This window comes from Equus quagga, chromosome 10 (assembly GCF_021613505.1).
Source record: "Equus quagga isolate Etosha38 chromosome 10, UCLA_HA_Equagga_1.0, whole genome shotgun sequence".
Classification (NCBI taxonomy): Eukaryota; Metazoa; Chordata; class Mammalia; order Perissodactyla; family Equidae; genus Equus; species Equus quagga.
The window spans coordinates 104164574-104176634 of NC_060276.1; the positions used below are offsets into that span (position 1 = coordinate 104164574).

A 12061-nucleotide genomic window follows, 5' to 3' on the forward strand; every position below is an offset into this window, starting at 1 on the left:
CAATTTTTTCCCCCATCCAAGCTCACACACCCCTTGAATTAAGAACTCCTGCCTTAATTTATCACTATACTTCACACTTTTATATACATATGACATTCCATTACCAATGCAGAGCCTTCAGAGTCTACTCGATATTTCTCCTTAGGGATGGGGATGGCTTGGAATATACAATTCTCATGAGAAAAAGAAAAGCAGCCCTTAACACCTGGGAGCTGGCCTGGCACTCACAGCTGGGCTTTGGCGTTACCCAGCTTCCTAACAACACCCAATCCAGAGCAAAGCCCCCTTTCCTTGAATGCGCCCCCAAATCACCCAACAAAAGCCCAAATCCTATAATAAATCTTTGTAACACCCTCTTACTGAGATGCCCCACTGTTTCCCAAGGTGTGAGTTCTCCTCGCAGCAATGAGAAATAAACACAACTTGTTCAACTATAGATGTGTTCCTAGTGGTCCTTGGCTGGAGGTCAGTGACACACCATCACACAAACCCCCGAAATCTTCCGATGCCTGCCTGGATGGGTTTACACTTTTTATGGGGTTAGGACGTGAAACAGAGAATGAAATATGAAACACTCCCACTATGAGAGACTATCATCATTGTTTAGGCAAGATCGCAGGCTTTAAAGGCAAACTAGCTGGGTTTGGATCCTGGCTTCCCACTTTCCTTCTGTGTGGCCTTGTAAATTACTTCTCTGTGTCTCAGTTTCCTCTTCTATTAGATTGGGAATAATAATCGTACCCACCTACTCGGGTTGTCGGAAAGATTAGATGAATATGTTTAAGGAGCTTAGATAAGAGCTGGGCACATAGTAAACGCTGGGTTAGTGCTCGCTATTCTTGTTCACAAGCTAATTATTGTCATTATTACTTATTTCTACTAGTATTAAGGGACAAACATTTAATTCTCAGTGAGGGGCATACGCCTAATTATTTTAAAGAGAAAAAATCAGGGCCTTCCGAGGCTAAAGGACGTGACAAACTAGTTTAAATTTAAAACCTTAGAAACGTCCAGCCGACAGTAAAGAAAAAAAAATATATATATATATGAAAACCTTTTGTGAGGTAAATCCAGGCCCCGAGGTCAGCGGCTTCCGGTAGCGAGGCTTTCGAGGCCGCCCGAGGCCCACCGAGCGCCCCCGCCCGGCGGCGCCAGCGCACAGAATTCCCAGCCCAACGCCGCCCGGCGCCCAATCGCCGCGTCGAAAGCCGATTCCCAGCGCTGCGCAGCGTCCGGCGCCTCCCTCCTCGCGCCCCCGCGTGCCGCCCACACGGAGCTGCCGCTTTCCCGCCGCCTAGCAACCGCCGGCGCAGGGGCGGAGCCTCCTGTAGGGCGGGGCTTGCGTTTTCTCGCCAGGGGCTTGGCGCTGTGCCGCTCAGCGACGCCGCTTCTAGCCCAGGCTTCCGAACTAAGCTTTCGCAGGATCGAATTGGCTGTACGACCAGCCGTCACCGGCACCGCGGCCCGCCTGCGGTGGAGGAATCAGGGCCCTACCCGGCCGCCGTATCCGCCTCTCTGTAGTGGGCGGGGCCGGGGCAGGGGTGACCCAGCCGGAACCGCCGCTGCCAGCAGCATGTTCAAGGTGAGAGCGTGGAACCGGGTCACCGCTGTCACCGCCCCCTCTCGGCCTCCCGGAGCCCTCCTAGAGCCCTCGTGGGCCTCTCTGGGGGTCAGGCCCGGTTCACCCCGAGGCTTTTCACGCCTTCGAGCCGGCTGCGTCCCAGTCCCACTGTTCATTCACTTGTCCGCTGGGAGCAAGCAGCTGCCGGGCGGAGGCGTGAAGCCCCGGGATGGGTGGGGGAGCTCTTTGGATCGTGCTCTTGTGAATAAAACACTTTGAAAAGTTAAAGTACCCCCCAAAGTCTCCACCCTGCCCCCGCCCCCCACCCCGGCTGGTGCCCTCTTGGGTTCGTGGGTAGGGTGAGGCCGCAGGGGTCGGCTTTCGTTGCCTGGCAGGGTCAGGTTTCAGAACCTGGCGTGTGAATGGGGGAGGGTCAGCTTTGGAGAAGCTGCTGCAGGATGTGGGGGAGGCTGGCCTGGGAATGGCTGGGTGAGGGGGGAAGCTGAAGCTTTGCCCCCCCACCAGTGAGCATTATTTAGTATGGACAAGTCGACCCTGTTTACTTTTATGAACTCATGTCCTTTGAAAGAAATTGACTTTTACAGTGAAGACTTTGTACGAAAATCTGTGTTTAAACACGAAGCCATTATTCTACTACTTAAAAAAAATTTTCTATTATGAAAAACAAATCACAAGCTACCAGAAATTAGTCTACAAAATTGAGTCTTCAAGAAGCATAGCACCCATAAAATAATGCTAATGGAATTTCAAAATTGGTCTACTCATTTAAAAGTTTTATTGAGCTCCTGCAATGTGCTTTGGGCACATTAATACAGTCTGTAAAATCAGAACATGGATTGTCTTCCAATCTTGGCGTCGCCACTTTTTAGCTGTGTGACCTTGGGCAAGTCACTTAACTTCTCTGTGCCTGTTTTTCTATAGATGATATTGGGGGACTAGCATCTTTCTTTTAGGGTTGTTATAAGGAATAAATAAGTTAGTATGTGTAAAGCACTTGGAAGAGGCCCTGGCACATAGAAGTGCCGTCTAAGTATTTTATTTTGTTTCCAGGCAGCTCACAGTTTAGTCAGGATGACAGATCCCATAAGCAACTTGCATTCATTTGATAAATTTGTGTTGAACACCTGAGCTCAGCTCGGTTTTAGGGTTGAAACAACAACGGATATGCTATGATCAGCTTACATGGGTATCAACAATGTATGGTGTTAGTAAAAAAGAGAGCAGGCTCTCCTCTGCCTAACTAGGGGTTCTTAACCTGTGGTTCTCAGTCCCTCAGAGCGTCTAGATAGAATTCAGGGGGTTCCTGAGCTCTGATGGAGAAAAAAAACTTTGTTTTCACCAGTCTGCAACTGAAATTTAGCATTTCCTTCAGTTATAAATGTAAGTAACTATTTCAGTTATCTTGCTGGATAATGAACCATTGCAACTCAGTGCTTTAAAACAACATTGATTTATTATTTCTCACCATCTATGAGTTGGCTGGGCAGTTCTGTTGGCATCCCCCCAGGGCTGCATTTAACTGGTGGCTAGACTACAAGGTGGCGTAACTCCCATGTCTGGGAGCTTGGTGCCCCTCATTGTGCCTAACTTGGGTTTCCTCGCATGGTTACTGGGTTCCAAGAGGACCAGTCCCAATGCCTACTTATCTGCTTGCATCACATTTGCTGATGTCAAAACAAATCACATAGCCAAGCCCAGAGTCAGTATGGTGGGGGACTACATAAAAGCATGGATATGAGGAGGTGTGGTTCGTTGGGAGTGATTAATTTAATAAGCTACTACAGCAGCAAACTACAACAGTATTAGAAGTACCTGTCATCAGTAGAAGTCAGAGCACCAATGCATGTCACGGACATTTTCATATCACATTATGCTTGTTGCAGATCTCAGAATACCATTTATGCTCATCACTACTTCAAAATTACAGTAGTTCTAAGACACGGTTAGATCTTTTTATTTAATGAGCTAATAAGCACATATTACTGTATCAGACTTCGAGTTTTAAAAATATTTTTACAACTGTTGTAATGTAATTGGTATTTTATGCAATTAGAAGTATTATTTTGAGAAGGGGTCCACAGGGCTCACCAGGCCACCAAAGAGGTCTATGGCACAAAAAAGGCAAGGAACTCTTGGGGACTTAGTGGAGGCTTCACAGAGGAGACATTTAAATTTAGTTCTGAAAGACAAGTCACAGTTCCTCAGGTGGTTGAGCTGGGAGACATTAGCAATGGTACTCCGTTGGAGGAAGGGCCAGTAGCTCAGTTCTCCTGTGTCAAGGGGAGATACAGTGAACTGGAGTTATTCAAACTTGTAGTTTGAGTAGAAAAGATCACAACAAACCTTGGTGGACAACAAAATGTAAGGAATAGGCAGGGGTAAGAGGGAAGGCCAGAGATGTTTGAGAAGTAAATTTTGCTAAGTAGAAGTAGGAGCATAAAAGAGTGATGTTTAGAAAATCAAGAGAGGGAAACTGCATGGAGGACAGGCTATGTTAAGATGCTTTCAGCTGGGAAAACCCAATTGCTTGAATAGTAAGGAAAGTTATCTCACAAAGTCCAGAGGAATGTTGGACTCCAGTGGGGCAACAATGGAGCTGGTCTCTTTTCTTGGCTTTCCATAGTAAGATTGTTTCCGTTATGGTTGCAAGATGACTGTCAGTAACATGCAGTTTCCCATTCACTAGAGCAAGAGAGAGGACAAAACTCCCAGGCTTGGATTATGTTCTTCCTTCAGTCTGATTGGACCAACTTAGGTCAGATGTCTGCCCCTGATCCAGTAGCCTGTGCCAGGGGAATACCGTGCTCTGATTGGCTTAGACTAAACAGGATCAGCTGGGGATGGGGTCACTTTATCTTAATCACATGGGAGAGAAGTGAATTCATGAACATAATGGGGGAATGGAGACTGGATGTGCAACCAACAATGTCCGTTACAGAAAGATGAATTACATGAGTTTGGAGATGTGTTTGTTTATTTGGGCAATTTAGACAGCTTTCATGGTCTTTATACATGTGGGTTTACTGATGGAAGTGAGAGCTAAATTAATATGGGTTGGTGACTGCGAGATGAGTAAATGAACACAACGGTGGGATTGATAAGCTTAACTGTCAAGGGAAGAGAGAGAATATGGTAACTAGAGGGACATGTTGGGTCAAGATTCTAGAGTTGTTTTGTGGTTGTTCCAGTATTCAAGATTTGGCAATGTTTGTGACCGGGGGGGAGCTTTTATAAGAGAGAATATCTCAGCTTTAAAAAGTAGGAGAGAGATTTCCTTCCTCTTGTGAGATGGAAGCAAAAGAAGGGTGGGAGTGTTTGTAGACCAGTGGTTCTCAACTGGATGGTACCACCCGCTTGTGGTGCGTTTTGGAAAGTGGGTTGTTCTTCACATTTTTAATTTAGTTTTGTTGAACATTTATATACTGAAGTATAGTTCTTATTGTAAATCTTTCCTTTTTGTTTTCCACTGTGTTAGCGTCAAATCAGTGTACTTGTCTCTCTTTTGGACTTATGTGTGTAGGTGGGTGATGAATTTTATTTCAAGATAGCAAAGAGTTACTTAGAAAAATATTTGTCCTAAAATGGCAGTGTTAGGTCTAGTAACTGAGAATCAGTGCTTCTCCAACTTAAATGTGCGTGTGATTCTTGTTAAAATGCAGATTCTGATTCAGTAAGTCTGAGATGGAGCCTCAGATTCTCCATTTTTTTAACATTCTCCTGGGTGATAGAGATGCTGCTAGTCCTCCATCATACTTCGAATAGCAAGAACTGGGGCAAATTGGTAGATGAATGGTTTCTTGTGTTTTCGAGATGAGTGATTTTATGACATGGTGAGGTTGGAAGAAGCGCTGACCAAGGAACCAAAAAGATAAGTGAGAGGCTTTGAGGGCTCTGCTGAGAGCAGCGACGGGAGGTCTATCATGGTCGCAGCCTGGGAGTGGGGAAGAGCAGATGGTAGGATTGATCTGGGTTTGAGATTTGTCAGCTTGGGTCAGCTAGGACTGGAGGGCGAAGTTGTTGATAGTATAGTTGGTGGTGGAAAAAGTACAGTGTGTGTGACCAGTTATGTGCATATACAGTTAAAATATTTATCCTGTAACCATTGTTTAAATTTAGCTGGCTATCTTCACGTCACTAGGGGGCACTGGTGGATTAAAAAACACATTCGAAAAGCTGCCCAGTATTTGCATTCTATTGTAGGAAGCAGCTTTTCCCAGTGCTGCCACAGGAAGCTTGAATATTGAATATATACACCCAGTCCCCAGATTCCTGTTACTAGATTTCATCCATTACACAAATGTTTAGCACAGTTCAGCTATGGACCTGGGCACTGTGCTGTACCCTGGTAGGTACAAATGAAAAGCCCCAGTTCTTACCTAGGAGAGAGTTCCTAAATTTGGCCGCACATCAGAATTATTCAAGAAACTATTTCCAGGGCCCTGCCCATGGTTCTGATTTAGTTTTTAAGTGAGGTACAGGAACCTGTAGTTTTGAAAAAGCCCCCCAGGTGACTATGAAACTTCTGTTTCAGGAGCTCACAATGCAGTTAGCGGCACAGACATACAGTCCGTTCCGATGCAGTGGGATAAGCACTTTGATGTAAAAGGATTGGGGAAATATAGAGCAGTGGGTCGCAACCTTAACTGCACATTAGAATCACCTGGGGAGCTTTTGTAAGTCTCAATGCCCAGGCTGCACCCAGACCAGTGCCGTCAGAATCTCTAGGGTTGGAATCCAGGCATCTAGCCTGTCCGGCAGATAGCCGACCTTGAGAGGAATTCCTGGAGGAATGGGCACCAGCAGGGGGCATCAGGAGACTTTGTAGAGGAGAACATGCTTGCGCTGCCCTGTGAAGGTGGGCAGACAAGGTTGAAAGGACCTTCCCAGGAGAGGAGAAAAGTAAGTGTAAGGACACAGAAGTAAGAGAGTTTAGCACAATGTTAAATACAACGTTAAGACCTTGGGCTTCACCGTATTACTGTGGGCAAGATATGCACTAAAGTCCTCTGTAGCTGTGTCGTTATCTGTAAAAGGAGGATAAGACTAGCACCAACCTCAAATTGTTGTGTGCGTTAAGTTACTCAGGCTCAAAGCTTAGCACAGTGTTTGGTACAAGGTAAATGTTTGATAAATGTGAGCTGTTAGCAACTTTTAGTTGGCGTCCTGTAGGAGGCTGCTGTGGTAGTGTTATAGTGGTGCACAGTCTGGGGGCTTTCCAAAAGTATTTCTACATTCCAAACTTGAGAGCTGATTGCATTTGGCAGAGGACGGAGAAGGAGCCTTGAAGCATGCTGCCCAGGCTTTTGGCTTTGAAAATTGAGTAGCTCTTAGAACTATTTGTTGAGATGGAAAAGTGAAGGAAGGCCAAGTTTAGTTTGGGGGGAAGTGATAATTTGATTTTGAACAAGTTGGGCTTGTTGAAAGATCTGTGGACATTAAGAGGTGGTAATCAGTTGACATGAAAGCCAAGAACATGGAGTTTTCATGAGAGAGTTGTGGGCTGGATTTGGGGAAATCATCAGATGCCTCGAGGGAGAGAAGGTGGCCTAGTGAAAGCTGGTCTGCGTCAGTTCCTTCCTGAAGAGTGGAGATATGACCTGTACTCACCGCTCAGAGGAGCCTGAGGTGACCACATCCTTGGCTATAAGGCATTATTACTACCTCACGTAGTTTTGTGAGTGTTTGGTCTTGATGTAATGCCTTCATTGACTTTCTTGCTTTCTGAGATTCATTTTCTTACCATGAATAGTATGTTACTAGGACAAACTGAGGGGAGAATTAAAATGCTAAATGGGAAAAGAAAATCATCTGTAAATTGGAAAAGAAATACTGTAACTTTATTTTACTTGAATATTATTTTAAATGCCACATATTTTGAAAGATAAGAAAAGTTTTTTTCCCCTTACAATTTAAGCATTTGCAAGAGAATTCTGCTTGAGGAATTATAGTGAATACATTTTTGCTCGCGTAAATACATATTTAGGTGCAGAATTAATTGGATTTTTTTCCTTTCTTACCCTTCAAAGAGGTTGGGTGGTAGATCACAAAGAAGAAGAAAAAACTGCCCTGCACTGCTGGACGCAGTCAGAAAGCACAAGCTTGGGTTCTCGTTGTAGTGTTTCTGGTGTCTGGCTGAGTGATCTTAATGAGGTTTCCTAATCTCTTGCAGTCCCTTCCTCACCGTACTGTGGCGACACCTAATATGCCCCTCCATATCGCACGGAATTGTTAGGAGGTTCAAATGTGATAAATGTCAAAAGCGCCGTATCAGAGTCAGGTATTTTCAGTCCCTTTTGTCCACCAATCTGTCCACTGAAGTGATCTCGAGTTGCAGGTTAGCACTGTGGACTTAGGACTGTAAAAAGTAGATCAAACTTGGAGAAATTCACTTCTCATTTGGAACTGAATTCTGCTCAGGACCGTGTAACGCTCTTCCATCTACTTCTAACATGCAAATGACCTCTCCTGTGCAGCTAACACTGCAAGAAGAGAGGGAAGAAGTAGATGAATTACATCTTAAAAGAACGAGGAGCAGAGCCAGCCCTGATGGCCTAATGGTTAAAGTTCGGTGCTCTCGCTGCTTTGGCAGCCCAGGTTCAGTCCCCGGTCTCAGAACCACACCACTCCTCTGCCAGTTGCCATGCTGTGGTGGCAGCTCACATAGAAGAACTAGAAGGACTTAAAACTAGAATATACAACTATGCACTGGGGCTTTGGGGAGGAAAAAAAAAAGAGGAAGATGGGCAACAGATGTTAGCTCAGGGCAAATCTTTCCCAGCAAAAAAAAACAATCAGAATGGGGAACAGAGACAAAATGGAAGAGAAAAGTAGATAATGCATTAGACATTTATGATAAATGAGTTTATTATCCCGTGGGGCCTGTGCATATTTGTAGAATTTTATGATATAAAGGTTTAATTTATAATCAATATGTGTATGTGCCCCACACCCATGTTCTTTCCAGGCTAGACAGGAATTTCTTAGAGACTAAGTAATGAACTTTGATATTCGTTTGTATGGTACATTTAAAATTACTGGAAGTAATTAGATGCATGAGAAATTGCTATAGCAAAGATACCTATCTGTTTCAAAAACTTGAGAGTTGGCTTATTTATAATATGACAAGAAAGTTCCAAAAGATTTTTAAAATAAAGGAATTAAAAGTTTGTATCAGTTGATTTTCCCCAATAATGCTTAAGTGGAATTTTGCAGTTAGTTCATACAACATGAAACTTCATGTAGATATTTTCAGGGAAAAAAGTCTCAGTCTAAAGATATATTTTCGAATTTGCCAGTTATTTAGTTTTTACTTTTGCTCAGTTTTCCCTCATTTTTGCATGGCCTCATGCCAGTTTTATTAGAAAACTTCTACAGTGCCACTTCCTTAATGTAATGGGTTTTTAAACTTGTGTTTATTTTATACTAAAAGTTGTAGAAGCAAGAATTGAGAATGAGGATTGTAAAGTTTTCAATATGCTGAGAACCTACAACTTTGAAGATTAAGCTGCATTTTCCTAATAGCTTTATACATGGTAGATAGTACAGTCATATTTTGAATGAATATTGTTCTAAAGGCACTTTAAATACAGTCACCCTTTATCGTCCTACTTCTTTCTGACTCTTTGAAGTAATGCAGCGTGTTTTATTCAAAGCCCACACTGGCTTCAACTTAAGGACGTCTTTGTGTGGTTGGTTTCTTTTTTCAGATATGTCTAGTCATTCCTGTGAACGTTCTTTTCAAATAGGATGTATGAAAATAATACAGACTCATTTTTCTTTTTTCCCTCCTCCAACAAACGTCAGTCCTTGTGAAATAGCCTGGTTTTTTTTGTACGTGCTGAAATGAATCTCCCCTCCCATTAGAGGTGCTGATTCACGTGCCCTCTTATGACATGGGTTACACTGATGAATGACTGACTAAGCACAAAGTGATACGAGGACTCCAATAAGTTTCCGAAGTCATCTGTTGATGACTTACTTCACTTGGCAAATATTGACTCTGAACCCGTTTGTGGAGTCACATCGTTGGGGATCACTGTTAAAAGTGGCTGTGTATCGGCCAAATAGTGACTTTTCTTGTTTTTGTTTCTTATTTTCACAGAGATTTTTGGTATGAATCCAGATTATCATCAGCTGAATTGAGCTTTGCACATGATTTTTTTTTCAAAAGAGTTTTGTGGTTTTCTTTTCCTTAAAGAAGAAAAAGGATGTGAATAGCTGAGGTGAGGCTGAAGGCAGCTGTCAGCAGTGAGCTCATCTTTCTCTCTGCACACACGGGTCTATTAGGAAACGGAACTGGCTCTAGATAGAGGTTACTTTGACAGAATAGTTCTTTCTCTTAGAAAGTGTAGATTTTTTTTGGTGGCTTGAAAATAGCGAAGCATCTGAAAATCTAGGCTTGAGGTAAATGCTCCCCTGTGATTTTTTTTCCTACTTACATTCCCTTAACTCAGAAAAGAGTGAATGGCTCTTAGGATGCTGTTCCAAGAGAGAAAAATATGTATAGATTTTGCAGTTTCAGGCAAGCAGTGGTAAATTTCTGTTTGAATGAGGAAGTTAAAAAGAAATTTGAAATATGGTAAATTATATGTCATTTGTGTTCCAAGTCTGTGAAACCGGTACAGCCCAACCAGATGACTCAAAAACCTGCCTGGAGGGACAATTATCTCACTTGTTGGCTCTGAGGTTTCCTTCCTGTTTATCAGGCAACTTTATTAATTTTTTGTATGAATTTAACAAAATCCAGTAACTGTTTTTCAAGAGTAGGAAATGAGACAATTGCAGATGAAACATATTTTCTGTGCTTTGCTCACCTAATTTTGTGCTGAATTGTGCCCTCCAAAGATAAAATAGAACTTGGTTTTCTGTGAGAAAAATATAATGTTATCTTCAAAACAGCCTCATTTTTAGATCACAGTCAGTTTATAGTGGATGAGAAAGAACTAGGAGAGATCAATTACTTCAGTAATTGAATTACAGAATTACAGAACTGAAAGTTTCTCATAAAATAGTTCTGTTTGTCGTAGTTGGAAGACAGTTTTTCTTGTTGGTTAAAATCTGAACTCTTAAAATATTGACTTCATAATCTCTTCACTATGAAACAGATTGAAATGATTGTGGTTTCTATTGTTGTTGTTAAAGTGTAAGTGCTCCTAAATTTATACATCCAAATGAGTTCCTGGAAAACAGTCGTTTTGAGAGGGTAGATTTAATTATCCTCTCAAATTTCTTCCAAACCCGCTGTCACTGATCAATATATTTATTCGAAAAATATTGTCACTGATCAAAACGTTTTTTTCCCCTCTTCATTTGGGGTTATCTTCATACTTTGTGGCAAATTGTTTAGAATATACTCAGGAGCCAGCCATTTTCGTTCTTTGTATATTACAGAACAAATCCGTATTCATGGTAAAATCGGTAGGAAATACAGATAATACTAAAGAATCACCCTTAATCCCACCACCTGTGAATAACCACTGTTAACATCTTTTCGGACTCGTTTCTGGGCATACTTGTATATACCCTCAGTTTGACATTTTCAAAAAACTCACAAATCTCTCCCCCCCCTTTTTTAAAGAAATACTGTTTTCTAATCTGCTTTTCTCACTTTTATTTCAAATGTATTGAGACTGATTTTCTTTCTTTTTTTAAAATTTAATTTAATTAATTACTTAATTATTTTGAGGACTATTAGCCCTGAGCTAACATCTGTACCCATCTTCCTCTACTTTATATGTGGGACACCTACCACAGCGTGGCGTGTCAAGCGGTGCCGTGTCTTCACCCGGGATCTGAACCAGCAAACCCCGGGCCGCTGAAGCGGAACATGCGCACTTAACTGCTGCACCACCAGGCTGGCCCAAGAGACTGATTTTCTTATAGGTTTACAATTTGATCTGAAGGCATTTACAAATGGAAGCCATATGATTATATATTGAAAGTAAATTTCCTTTATTAATTTATTATATAGGGGCTGGCCCCGTGGCCGAGTGGTTAAGTTCACATGTTCCACTGCGGCGGCCCAGGGTTTCACTGGTTCGGATCCTGGGCGCGGATATGGCACTGCTTGTCAGGCCACATTGAGGCAGCGTCCCACATGCCACAACCAGGAGGACCTGCAACTAAGATATACAACTATGTGCGGGGGGGGCGGGGCGCGGATTTGGGGAGATAAAGCAGAAAAAAAAAAAGATTGGCAACAGTTGTTAGCTCAGGTGCCAATCTTTTTTTTTTTTTATTCTCATGATCCTGCTATAAAAGCCATCACCCCATGGCTGGTTTGGTTTTTTGTTTGTTTGTTTGTTTATTAAGATTATGCTAGTTTACAACCTTGTGAAATTTCAGTTGTATGTTATTGTTAGTCATGTTGTAGGTGTACCACTTCACCCTTTGTGCCCTCCCCCCACCCCCCCCTTCCCCCTGGTAACCACCAATCAGTTCTCTTTGTCTATATGTTAACTTCCACTCACAGGTGGAAGT

At 42.7% G+C, this 12061-nt stretch overlaps 2 protein-coding genes across 2 annotated transcripts in view; one reads left to right on the plus strand and one right to left on the minus strand.

The window, feature by feature from the left end:
- The window catches only part of C10HXorf58 (chromosome 10 CXorf58 homolog), a 52806-nt gene extending 51370 nt beyond the window's left edge, over positions 1–1436 (minus strand). The window contains exon 1 of the mRNA XM_046673722.1: positions 1055–1436. The gene's annotated coding sequence lies outside the window, so the exon portion shown is untranslated. The remainder of the gene's footprint in view (positions 1–1054) is intronic.
- APOO (apolipoprotein O) overlaps positions 1436–12061 on the plus strand; it is a 55766-nt gene continuing 45140 nt past the window's right edge. Inside the window, exon 1 of the mRNA XM_046673723.1 lies at positions 1436–1582. Coding sequence (XP_046529679.1) covers positions 1574–1582 — 9 coding nt within the window. The 5' untranslated portion in view covers positions 1436–1573. The remainder of the gene's footprint in view (positions 1583–12061) is intronic.